The sequence below is a fragment of the Colias philodice genome, chromosome 10 (assembly GCF_061535455.1).
Source record: "Colias philodice isolate Cphi_HAF_F1 chromosome 10, ilColPhil1 Martin Lab GWU primary, whole genome shotgun sequence".
Classification (NCBI taxonomy): Eukaryota; Metazoa; Arthropoda; class Insecta; order Lepidoptera; family Pieridae; genus Colias; species Colias philodice.
This window is the reverse complement of record NC_143095.1, coordinates 7,403,134-7,416,986: the sequence shown is the minus strand read 5'-3', so window position 1 is coordinate 7,416,986 and position 13,853 is coordinate 7,403,134. Positions and strand designations below refer to the sequence as shown.

Sequence of the window (13,853 nt, the reverse complement as noted above, 5' to 3'; positions counted from 1 at the left end):
AAGAAAAAAAGCACTTACATACACTCATTATTAGGGTAATTTAAAATGTATTAAGTACATTAAATGTATAGCATAAATATGAATATTTTCACACTAATTTTGCTGCTTTATCATTAGGTTTAAGTTATTTATTACGTATTAAGCTAGTCAAATTTTATAAAACTATTAATAATTGTATCTCGTGGTACTTTTAATTTATTTTTAAATAACTGTTTAGTATAGATACTTTATTTTTATACTTAAAGGTAGCATAAGTTCATTATACTATTTAAATAAACCATATTACATTATTAAAAATCGTCAACATCGTCTTCACAACATTTGCTATTGTACTATAAAGTGCACACATAATATTTATTATGCGTCAGTTTTGTCTTATCCGCCATTATTATTATAAATACAAAGTTAAATAATGTAAATAAAGTCTTTGTTCAAATAATTGTTTTTTATTTCAACAACAAACATTCAAGCTTGTCTCAGCTCAGATGAAATTGAATGTAGCTGCTATCTGCAGCACTTGCATGAATAACTTAACTTTAATATACGATTTTTTTAGATTTACGTTCTAATATTTAAAATAGAGTCTATTTCTATCTTGTTCTTAAAGTAAAATGCTTATTTGAATTCGTATAAATTTTGTTTTTATTAAAACAAAATGATCTCTACACAATTATAGCTTAGACTGATAGTCTAGGCTATAATCTGTAAGTAAATTATCTATAAGCAAATTTAATCTAAAATTGTTTAGTTTTGCGATAAAAAAAACCCATTCATATATAAAACAAAATGAGGTTTTTAACATTGAGGGTTGATAAAGTAGAGTTCAAATTAAAGTAAATATAAGTTAATTTTTACTTCGTTTGATAACTTTAATTTTTATTGAGGAAATCTTGCATATGTCGTGGCCATATCGTAGATTTGCTCATGGCCACGACACATAGATGCCCACGGCCCCCAGGTAAGAGGCCGTGGGTTATGTTGGATTCCTACCGATCAAACCCCACTGTGTTCCGTCCAGCCGCTTCAATGACGAGGCAACGTGTGTTGTTAGACTGTTTCATTGAGCCCATCATCAGATCGTTTGATACCTACTTCAGACCTTCGTTTTGATTACCAATAACTACCATCAAATCTTTTCTTTTTTCTGGGTATCTGTAGGTACTCTATAGAACACGAGAAAAGTTTCAAATAAGTATGTTGGATGAACCTACTCGTAGTTCGTCTACTAACCTTGAAAAGAGCATTAAATACAATTGGCTTTAACTTGCACTTAATCATGACAGACAAATTATTATAAGATATGAGATAAAAGGCTTAAGATATTGGGCATTCGATTATTTTACAATAATCCAGTAGTGGACGAGTGGTGTTGCAGTCGCCTCGTATCAAGGTTTGTTTCATTTTATATATTTCAACTAGTTTTCCAAAAATTTTATATGATAAATAATATCTTGTGAGAGCAGATTATAGTTAGCTGAAAGCGCGAATAATATAAGCGCAAAGAGGACAGACAAGCTTAAAGATTTACACACATTACATAAGTTTCCAGTTAAATGTTAATTTGGTTTGATCTTAGATGCAACTTAGTCCTCTCCCAAAAGTAATATTTTACACATTTTTGTAACATTTATCATTTATTCTTTGGTCTTATTCATTTCATGATTTACACTCATAACCTTACTCGATACAATGTCTATCCAATACAAGCAAACATCAATTTGAATCAGTCGTTCCTGAGATTAGTTTATTCAAACAAACGACCTAAAAGCTATGAGATTTTATATGTATAATAGTATTTTTTTTCATTTACATTCTCCTAACTTCCTTCTTTATAATGATTATATACCAATTCTTTGTATTTTTTTGTTTATTTTGTAAATTTATCAAAAAGTTTCCATATTGCGTTATTTTTGCTTACCCACCAGATTGTTTTATCGACTTAATTATTGTTTGGGTTGCCTGGTAGAGATCGCTTTTGCTGTTTTATGTAAAGTTTTTTTTTATTCTATTTCTATATTTATCTTTAACGCAATAAAGAATTTTCCTACAATCATTTCATTCATACCAATAAAAAATAATAGATATAACATGACTAAATATCTGACCAATATTAGGTATAATACCTACATTAAGTTTTACATTTACCTACCGCCTCGTTGATAAGGATATAATATTTTCCAGTTACAACCATGAAGATATGAGTGGTTTTAATTACTTTTATCAACAAAAATATCCGCTGATTGTTTTAGAAATTGAAATAAGATTAGATTCAAGTAAGTAATATAGAACATAATAAATTTATATCACTCAAAAATAATTCCGATTTAAGAGTGTTAATGGTCGATTTCTCTGTAGATCAATATTATTTTATTAGTTAGATAGAATATTATATTATTAAAAAAAAGAACAAAGTTATGAACTAAAAAGCTTAAAAAATAGTCTTTCTTTTTCGTATCTAAGATTAGTTTGGTAAAATTTAATAATATGTAGATACCTAACGCCATAAAGATAAATAATTCAAGAAAAATAATATTTGATTGGTACCTATGTAGAATTCTCACTCATATATAACATATGACACGTGCTTTGCAGATAAAATGCCTTAAAATTTATAATACATAAAGATTAAAATCTGATAAAAACAAAGATATTGATAATATGCCTAAATTATAAGCAATTGCCGATTCAGACAAACTATGCCATAGATATGGATAGTTAAAAAACACAGATCTCTATAATAATAATAATATGTTACATGTAGGTATTTCTCGCTTTCTACGCTTTCTACTTGCCACTTTGTTGTTTAAAAGTTACTATAAAGAAATGTTCCTATACCTATTAAACGATTTAATAATCACGGTTCTGTTGTGAATAGTCAAGGGATCACCTTGGTATACAATTGTCCTAGGATTCATTCTCCCTGATACAAAAAAGACTTTTTCTGGAAGGACACAGAAGCCTGATCATTTACTTCTCCGTAAATAAATCGATCAGTAAAACAGATGTATTATGTATATCTTTCTTACCCGACTTTTTGGAGCTATCAAATAGTAACTGAATTGAAAATATTTCATTAATTGTGTAGTCAAATTAATAAAATAATTAAATATCTATCTTCTGTTATAAGTAATAAACAGACGAAAATTATTATTAGGTACCTACTTTGTGTTTTTGATAATATGTAATAATAACATCATTTTCAACTTTAAAACATGTTCTTTTGAATATTTTAAGTTTAGAAGAATAGTAATTTTAATTTCCTTCCTTTAATTTATGTGTTAACCTACGAGTATAAAGCAAATATATTATAATTGTATTGTACCAAAAAAAAAAACTGATTTTCAGAAACTTATAACTGTTAAATAAATACTCACGAATTTATTTTTGAATTCAACTGCATGTAAAAAATGAATATTTGTAAGAGTAACATGTGAGTTAAGAATAATCTACTCTCTAAACTTTTGGTAATATAAAAAGCTTGTAGAATTCCTATTAAAGTTATAAAAAAAATACCACTTACCATTCTCCTCTCATATTTTTGACATTACAATATTAAAAAAAAGCAAAATAGGTCCTTTAATAATCTTATATATAAAAATGAATCGCAAAATGTGTTGGTAAGCGCATAAACTCGAGAACGGCTGAACCGATTTCGATAATTCTTTTTTTATTATATTCCTTGAAGTACGAGGATGGTTTTTATGTAGAGAAAATGTAAATATGTACCACGGGCGAAGCCGGGGCGGACCGCTAGTCTATACATCTATACAAATATTATAAAGAGGAAAGGTTTGATTTTTTGTTTGTTTGTTTGTTTGTATGAATTGAATAGGCTCCGAAACTACTTGGCAGATTTGAAAAATTCTTTCACTGTTGGAAAGCTACATCATTTCTGAGTGACATAGGCTAGGTTTTATCCCGGAAATCCCACGGGAACGGGAACTATGCGGGTTTTTTTTTGAAAACGCGGGCGAAGCCGCAGGCGGAAAGCTAGTTATTAATATAGAAAAAGCGTTACGAAGTCAAAAATAAAACGCCAATAATTATAGTACGTTTTATTCATGTAAAAACCCTCTATATACGAGCATATCATACATATTCATTATTAACTAGTGGATAACATCTTTATAAGAGATAATATTATTATATTATCATTTATCAATAAATAATGCAGTCGTTATTTGGCGCACTTGGCATGTGAAATCTGTGGTGTGCCAAAGAATGTGTGTGCGATATCCACATAATTAAAAGCACTTGTATTATTTACAACGAGTCCTAACTGTGCATTTGTTATAAGTATGTTTTCAAAATTATTCAAAATTATCAATAATTAGCAAGAGTTGAGCTATAGTCAAGTTGGTATAATATTACTACGTGATAATACACGATTTCTTTGTATCAACCGACTTCATTAATAATTGATGATGCTATATTACAAACAAATGATAGTACAAATGATTTTTAATTCGTTGTTCTAGATGGCGACATATCTACTTCTTTTTTTGGCTGCGTGCTTATATGTTCACGCTGTACCAACACCACCGACCACAAGAAACACAATCTTCATAGATGAAAAACTGGAAGGACAGATTTTTGAAGGAATTGATGATTCTGACGTTGCTTTATACAATGATCCCGCAAAATACAGATTGCCTACAACCACGCGGCCCAGACATTATGAGGTGTTATGGATCTTTGATATGACAAACCTACGGTTTTCTGGCACAGTATCGATATATCTATCAGCAACTCAGGCCAATGTAAACGAAATAGTAATTCATAGTAATGAGTTGCAAATTGTACAAGTCAGTCTTCAACAAGGTAATACTGTTATCCCTTCGACATATGTGGAGGATAAAGATCTTCAGTTCCTGCGCATTCGACCAGCAACTGCTCTGCAGTATAGCGCAACTACTCCCGTGGAGTATAAGCTGACCATTGATTTCGATGCCGAGCTACGTAGAGACATGAACGGGATATATAGAAGCTGGTACAGAAATACCTGGAATGGTGAATTGAGGTAATCGAACTCGTTTTAAACGTTTATAGGACGATACAAAATATTTTACCGTTTATAATACACATGTATCAGTCAAAACTCATTGACGGTCCACACCTTCGCTTATGATGTATTGACGTTTTTGACTGGTTTTTGCGGTCAAAAGTGTTGATCGATGACCTTAGTCAAAATCGTTTGTCACTATAAAGGCAAAGAGTGATCAAGCGAAAACACAACGTTTTAGTTAACGTTAACGTTAAAGTTTTGAGTTTGACCGGCGATAACTTCTGACTGTAAAATGTACATAACTTAAAAAGTATATTTAATTATGTACTTCTTAAATAAAAATGACTCCGAGGCTTATTAAACAGGAAAAAAAGACCTTAATAAATTAAATTGATTGCCTGGAGGCCTAGAAACATTTTTCTACCGAATAACAACTTTTTTAGACTAAAACCTATATTATATTTGTATTGTAATAACTGTCGAATTGTCCAGGTGGATGGCAACAACCCAGTTCCAAGCTACACATGCCCGCGCTGCATTCCCGTGCTACGACGAGCCAAGTTTTAAGGCTACTTTCGATATTACAATTCGTCGGCCAAGTACTTATAAAAGTTGGTCCTGCACAAGAATTAGAGAAACAACCACTGCTGTTCAGTAAGTATAGATACCTACTCTCTAGTTGAACACAAATCCAACTAAAATACTTTCAAAGCGATTTTAGATATGATTTGTACTATACCTGTACGGCATACCTGTAATCGTAAAATAATTTATTCACCGTTGAGTTTAAACAAAAAAGACATGGTTTAAACCACCTAGTTGCTTTTTACATCCTCTTATTCAGTGCACAAATATACCTAGTTCCTCGGTCACTGATTATAAGGTTTACTTTTGTATTTGTCACCTAAATAAATTTGAAAAATAATTTCAGAAATTATCAAAATGACATCTACCACACTACACCCATCATGTCCACCTACTTGATTGCACTCATAGTAGCCGAGTACGAAACACAAGACCTGGTAATAAATGGTACTTTGACATATGAAGTGATTGCAAGACCAGGGGCCATACGAGCTAATCAAAGTGACTATGCGTTTGAAGTTGGACAGGAATTATTAGCTGAAATGAGCGACCACACAGGGATTGATTTCTACAGCGTCTCACCTCACATTAAGATGACACAAGCGTCTATTCCCGATTTCTCAGCAGGTGCTATGGAGAACTGGGGATTACTTACCTATAGGTATGAGAAAATTATCTTTTATTTATTAGTAGTTACTGAAGCTTAATAGATAATAAAGACGTTAATATAATTCAGATTTACTCCAATTACATTCTACAAAACGCAAGTGGACACAATTTTGTCATTGGCGGTAAAAAATAATTGTTCTTCTTGTAATGCTTTTATTATTCCTGGCAGAGCCTGACTAGGTAAAACATTTAATACATGTACAGATGATTCTAATGACAAGTTATGACACAGTTATTTAATTAGGCTTTGCCACGATATAGAAAGCCGTTAAATTCTGGAATATAACAACAATAACTACCTATGTTATAAAACAATAAAATTAATACATTTTCCTTCTAGGGAAGCATATTTAATGTACGACGCTGAACAGACCAGTGATAATATGAAGCAAATTATTGCTTATATCCTCTCTCACGAGATTGCCCATATGTGGTTCGGAAACTTAGTGACCTGTGACTGGTGGGATAATCTTTGGTTGAATGAAGGTTTTGCGAGATACTATCAATATTATCTTACACACTGGGTTTGTACTCTTAATTTATTCATCAGTAATGTAATAAGTGATTTACGCAAAGCAAATTATAAAGTGTTTATTACAAACGACGGTGGATCTCATCAAATTACTAATTTTAGGTTGAGGATTACATGGGTTTCGATACTCGATTTGTAGTAGAACAAGTGCACACTGCTATGCTGGCTGACTCCCAGAACAATCCTCATGCCTTGTACCACCCTCATGTGGGAGATCCAGATGAAGTATGGGCCATGTTTTCAACAATTTCATACAACAAGGGAGCATGCATCATAAGAATGACGGAGCATCTGCTTGGATTCGAAGTTCACAGACAAGGATTAAGAAATTACCTAGTTAATAAGTACGTAAATCGATTGTGTACTAAGAAAATATATTATCACGTAATTAAGATCTAACCAGATTTTGTATTTGGTATCTTTTTGATAACACTTTGTATTAAAGATAATATGTTCTTTCCATGAAACCAATCTTTAATTCGTTTGTAAACAGGTCTTTCCAAGTGGCCTTGCCAACTGATTTAACAGAAGCTTTGCACAACGCATCCGTTGCTGCCGGTGCTATAGCTCAATATGGAGACGATTTCTCAGTAGTCGAATACTATAAGACGTGGCATGATCAGCCTGGAGTTCCTGTGCTCTTCGTACAAGTTAACCATCAAACTGGAGACATGGTTATAACACAGGTATAATAAATCTTTAAAAATAGTTTAGATCATGCAGAAATCGTACGAAACATAGTGACTAATAAAGTCACATGACAATAAAATATTATTTACTCATCATTTCTAATAAATAAACTTCTTTGAATTATTCAGTGAAAATAACTTATGAACTTTGTTTGCGAATTCGTAAGTAAAACCATTTTTTTTTGTTTTAGCGTCGTTTTAACATTAATTATGGCTACGCAGCTGTGAATTTCAACTGGCAAATACCAATTACATTTGCCTCCGCTAGCAATCCCAACTTTAATAACACGAAACCATCCCATATCTTAACGAAAACTGTTACTGTTGTCAATCGCGGTTCTCTCGGTGACGAATGGGTTGTATTTAATAAACAACAAACAGGTAAGCTTGAAATCAACTATTGTTTGTGCATACCTTAAGGCCTTGAACTAGACAGTATTAATTGTTTTTAATTTTAGGTTACTACCGAGTTAACTATGATGACTATACCTGGGACTTAATCATCATTGCTTTGCGTGGCGCACAAAGAACCACTATTCATGAATATAATCGCGCTCAAGTAAGTGCTATTGGTATTTTTATTATAATAAATAATATTAAAAACTTCCTTTAAAATTAACGTTGTTTTTTAATTTTTTCTTTTAAAGAAAAAGGTAACCCGTAACCCGTAAACCGTGTACATAATATTATATTAATTTCCTGTAGATCGTCGACGACGTCTTCCAATTTGCTCGTTCAGGCCTCATGAGTTATACTAGAGCATTCAACATTCTGTCATTCCTTGAACAAGAGACGGCATACGCTCCATGGGTGGCGGCCATGAATGGATTCTCCTGGTTGAGGAACAGACTCGCTGGCACTGATCTATTACCTAATTTGGAGGTAAAGAAATAATAAACTGACTATAAGACTGTTTAAATTAATTTTCGTCAATAGTCATATTAGTTAGTTTATTAACAATTTGTCGAACATTATTAAGCTTTTCTGTTCCCACGTTCAATAAATAGATTACATATTAATAATTAATCTGGTTGTTTTAAATTTTATAATATACCTTTTCCACAGAGTCTCATAACGCGCTGGTCAACTCGTGTGATGAGCGAACTGACATACTACCCTGTGGCCAATGAGACCTTCATGAGATCGTACTTGAGACGCCAGTTAGCACCTGTCCTGTGTAACATTAATGTAGCAGCTTGCCGTACTGCTGCAACCACCCAACTGAACGCCCTACTTGTGAACAGAATTGAGTATGTATAAATTTAATATATAGACTCTACAATAGAGAGATTTAACTACTGAAACATTTTGCCATTTGTTTCAATATTATATCGAATATAGTATATCTATTATCTGTAATGTATGTACAATATGTTTATTAAATGTCACTCTATTGGATTTACAATGGTTGCCATATCGAGTATTGTTCTAGATATTGTTCTCTTTATAATATTAAGATCCACACCATTCAGTATCTTTAATGGAAACTATCTTACAGAGTACCAGTGAACAGCCGAAACTGGGTATATTGTACGGGCTTACGGGTCGGCTCTTACAACGACTTCGCAGCGTTGTGGCGTCGGTACTTGGAACACAATGTTTACACTGAGAAGATCCAGCTTCTCCAGACTCTGGGATGCACAGCTAATGTACAGGCATTGAATCAGTGAGTATTACATCTTTAGAGGAGGTTTATTGCTATGTAGAAGACGCGGCATGAAGTCAGAGATACTATGTTAAATAAAGTCAGTGGTATTCAGTCAGTATATTCTTAAACCTTTTTAAGTAGATAGCATTGTGGAAAGGAAAAGACATAATGCATTGATTCTTTCTATATATTTATATAGTTATTTCATAAAGTTAGTAGTAATGTTTTTCCTTAAACTTTTAACTGGCTTGTTGGAAACACAAGGACATGGTGCATTTTAGCATTCTTGCCACCAAACAACAGGTCTGTCTGGAAGAGTGCAATTTCCCCAGACATTGCATTATTAAATTCGCAGCACTTTGAACCTTAAATTTCTTTCCATTTAAACTTTAAGTCAAGGAAACTGTACAATGTAGATAGCGTATAATTTTGTGCCACTTTGTGCACCAATAATTTATTTTTGCATGAATTAAGAGCATTAAAATCATTAAGCATATCGCTTACTGATAAGAATTTAATAAAGACAATGTTTTTCTTTTTAACAGGCTATTAACATCGATCGTGGAAGAAAACTTCGAAATTCGCCCACAAGATTATTCAACTACGTTCAACGCTGCATTGACAGGCAATGAAGCAAATACCCAAATTGTTCTAGAATTCGTTAAAAATAACTTGGCTAGTGTGACTCAAGCGTAAGTATATTTAATAAATTTGTATATAAGAAATTAAAAATTTAATGTGTTAAGATTCGAAAGGAAAAAGGAAGAAAGAGCTATACTAATTCAATTTTAAAATTACTTAAGAAAATAAAAAAATCTCTTTGTATTCTAAGGTTTGGTTCCCCGTCCACTCCGCTATCGAATATTGCATCAAGACTGAGAACTGTGGAAGAAATTAATTCCGTAAGTTTACATTTTATTTGACGTTTAGGTAATATTATATTTTGGAATAATCCATATCTTATTATACTTACTTACTTACTTACTTCAGCGGCGCAACGACCCAAAGAGGATCTTGGCCTCCGACACCAAAAGTTTCCAGGTTTCGCGCCTTAGCGCCCTGGTGTTGAGGTCTTCTACTTGAAGGATGTCCAGATCTTTTTGGACTTCGTCTCTCCAACGGTGACAAGGTCGGCCGACGGGGCTTCTACCGATCGGCTTGCTCATGTACACCCTCTTCGCAGCGCGATCGTTTGGCATCCTTTCTAGGTGACCGATCCATCGAAGGCGGGCAGCTTTTGTCTCACCAATAATGTTGGGTTCACGGATGAGATCTTCGATGTCTTGATTTTTCCTCATTCTCCAAGTTCCCTCATCAGTTTTTGTAGGTCCTAAGATTTTCCGATGTATTTTCCTTTCCGCAACTAAGAGCTTCTGTTCTTCTTTCTGGCTTAGTGTCCACGATTCGCACCCATACATTAGGATTGGTCTAATAATGGTTTTATAGATTTTGACCTTTGTTTTCCTGCTTATAATCTTGGACACAAGGATTTTATGGAGCGCTGCTGAGCATCTTAGTGCGTTTTGGATGCGGATATCTATTTCGGCTTCTCGGCGGTTAGTATCCGTAACGGTGCAACCTAGATATTTAAAGGAGTCTGTTCCTAGGTATGTAGTATCTCCGGTTACCAGATTTTTCCTACACACTCTAGTATCTTTGTACCTTTTCATATGCAGGTATTCCGTTTTTTCCCCGCTTATCTTAAGGCCAATCTTAAGACCTTCCGATTCTAGTGTCTTAGCCATTAACGTAAGATCTTGTTCACGTTGTCCTAGAAGCGCTAGATCGTCAGCGTATCCAATAACTTTGTGATTGCCGTTGAGCTCAATCCCACCCTCAAGTATCAGGATTTTTCTAATGAGGTATTCTAGAGCAAGATTGAACAGAATTGGTGAAAGTGCATCACCTTGTTTTAGCCCAGTGGTGACTTCAAATACATCAGTAAAGCCTCGACAAACCTTGACTTTCATTTTACTGGTTTCGGTAGCTACTTTTACCATTCTTACCAGTTTTTCAGGGATTTGGAAAAGTCTCAAGATGTTATAGAGTGAATCCCTGTCGACGCTGTCATATGCTTTGATAAAGTCCACAAATAGGATGTGAAGGCTCTGTGCATACTCCCACCTTTTCTCCATAATCTGTCTCAAGAGAAAGATTTGGTCTGTTGTGCTGCGGTTTTTTCGAAAGCCGCATTGATAATCTCCCAAGATTTTCTCTGTGTAAGGTTCTAGGCGACCCAGTATTATATACGAGAGTACTTTATACGCCGTGGGCAATATCGCTATTCCTCTGTAGTTGGAGCATTTTCTTCGGGAGCCTTTTTTGTGAACTGGGCATATCACACCTAGGTTCCATTCATCCGGTTGTTTTTCTTCCTTCCATATCTTAGTAATGAGCTCGTACATTTTGGAGGTTGTTATATCTTCACCGTACTTCCACAGTTCACCTGGTATACCGTCAGCTCCAGGGGCTTTGTTGTTTTTAAGTTTTGATATTGCCTTTCGTACTTCTATTGGGCTTATCTCGTTTATAAAAGTATCATTATTTTCTATCACTTCAGTGATGGGGCTCCCTGCTACTGGACAATTCAGTAGGGTCTTAAAGTATTGTTTCCACTCTTCTTTGATATCATCTGGGTTCGATAGGAGCATCCCATTCTCATTTTCCAGAAGCTGAGACGAGGGCTTGCAGGCTTTCCTGAATAGCTTTATCTCTTTATAAAACTTTCGGCTTTGGCCAGCTTTACTAAGAGTTTCGACTTCATGCAATATATTATCAAGATGTTCCCTTTTAGCATGCTTCATGAGATTTCTGAGTCGATTCCGAGCTATCCGGTGTTTCTCTTTCCATCCTTCGTCCTGTTCCATGAGAATTTTATACTTTCGCCTCTCTTCATAGGCCTGTTCGCATGCAGTATTCCACCATTTTCTGTTCCCCGTTCTCTTTTTCCGTCCCAAGACTTTCAATCCCACCTCTTCCATAATACCCTTGGTTTCAACCCACATTTTATTTATATCTTCTGTGTTATCTAATTCCTGAAATCTATTTTTTAATTCTAATTGGAATGACTTTCTTATGTCTATATCTTTCAGTCTTTCGGTATCTAGATTTACTATTCCTTCACTGCCACCAATGCGCTGTATTCGGATTTTTGCTTTTATTTTTATGAGTAGTAGGAAATGATCAGAGTCGCAATCTGCTCCGCGATAGGTTCTCACGTCCTCTATGTTACTTCCATGTCTGCTGTCAACAAGCACGTGATCAATTTGGTTCACAGTGGTACCATCAGGTGATTTCCAGGTGCCATTGTGAATATCTTTATGATCGAACATTGTGCTTTTTACTAGCATGGATTTAGAAGCCGCAAAACTTATCAGTCGTAGACCATTGTCATTTGTGTGTTGGTGCTTGCTGTATTTTCCAATAGTAGGAATGAACGTGTCTTCGCGTCCTACTTGCGCGTTTAAGTCACCCACAACAATTTTTACATCATAGTCTGCTATTTGATCATACACAAGCTCTAGGTCTTCATAGAATATATCTTATTATGGTAATGATAATTTATGATGATAATAAACAAATAATTTAACCGCAATAATGTAATCTAATAAATTTTGATAATCTAAAAACTAAAATTAATTATATTCTAAGCAAAACGATTCTGTAAAAGATAGTTTCACGAGCTTTTTTAATTTGAAAATTTGGTATGTATTGAATGCAAATTTTAAACATCTTATTACAGTTCCAAACTTGGCTGAGGCAATCACAAGTTGCTTTGGGTGATGCCTACACTGGCATTTACAACGCCGCGGAATCGACGAGAGAGAGCATAGCGTTCGTTGAGACCATTCGGAACGACATTAACAACTACTTAGTTAATGGGGATGAAGTTATAGCAGCGTCTACACCACGACCAGAATTGGTCACTGACCCCGTCACGGTGCCCAGGCCAGAAATAACTGAGCCTGTTACACCAGATATCCCCGATTCTGCTGTTACGGCCGTCCTGTCAGCGTTTGTGTTGACGCTGGCTGTAGTCACTAACTTTGTAATGTAATTTATGTTAAATTTAACTTTTATACTATTTGCTATTAAAATTTTTTGAAAAGTTCTTTTGTTTTATACCTTCTGAATTTCCCTGCCTACTGTAGCTTTATTCCTCTAAACACCTAACTGGAAGAACAGATAGATATTATTGACTAATCGATCGTGAAATATAGTATATCACTCTTATTCTTCAGAATTTATTAGAAACATACACGATTTTTTTCAATATCATGTACAAATACCAAAAATTTACAATAAGAAGATTTTTTTTTATGTAGCAATCATTTAGAACTACTGTTAAAATATTTGATAAATGTGAACATTTTAAAAACAATACAGATGAATAATAGAGATTAAAATTTACACGTTTTTAAAGCGATGCAGTGAAATATTCACGTGTTTCACTTGATTATTAATCAAATACCTAGTAAGTATAGATAATTCAAAATTTCTTTTTGTAAACATGATAATAAAAAATATTTACAAAATTATCGGAAAATAACTACCGAGTTACTATTTTTTACTAATACTTGGAAATTTTCAGTCGATGAAATAGTAAAAGGGCAAAGGTATTCAACACAAATACGTTAAGATGTATCATAATCATTTTCCTTATAATTTATATTACTCTTGTTTAAGTATTTTGAAGCGTGTGGTTTATTACAGTATACTTAACAT

At 33.8% G+C, this 13,853-nt stretch overlaps 1 protein-coding gene across 1 annotated transcript; it reads left to right on the top strand.

Annotated features, from left to right (window-relative positions):
• The first annotated feature begins 1,361 nt into the window (after window positions 1-1,361).
• Window positions 1,362-13,233, top strand: LOC149485283 (membrane alanyl aminopeptidase-like). The gene is made up of 15 exons (XM_089700057.1): window positions 1,362-1,390; window positions 4,479-5,020; window positions 5,498-5,659; window positions 5,937-6,251; window positions 6,600-6,783; window positions 6,894-7,135; window positions 7,285-7,477; window positions 7,672-7,861; window positions 7,939-8,039; window positions 8,186-8,362; window positions 8,546-8,730; window positions 8,979-9,146; window positions 9,674-9,820; window positions 9,961-10,030; window positions 12,871-13,233. Exons 2-15 carry the CDS (start codon window positions 4,479-4,481, stop codon window positions 13,183-13,185), a joined length of 2,991 nt encoding a protein of 996 aa, XP_089556183.1. The 5' UTR covers window positions 1,362-1,390; the 3' UTR covers window positions 13,186-13,233.
• The last annotated feature ends 620 nt before the right edge of the window (window positions 13,234-13,853 follow it).

What these genes read in the sequence shown, in the direction of transcription:
- LOC149485283 (XM_089700057.1), top strand. Translation starts at nt 4,479, where the DNA reads ATGGCGACATATCTACTTCTTTTTTTGGCTGCGTGCTTATATGTTCAC. An exon ending in GAAACAACCACTGCTGTTCA is followed by an intron (nt 5,660 to 5,936) that starts GTAAGTATAGAT and finishes AAATAATTTCAG; the next exon opens with AAATTATCAAAATGACATCT. An exon ending in AGAAATTACCTAGTTAATAA is followed by an intron (nt 7,136 to 7,284) that starts GTACGTAAATCG and finishes GTTTGTAAACAG; the next exon opens with GTCTTTCCAAGTGGCCTTGC.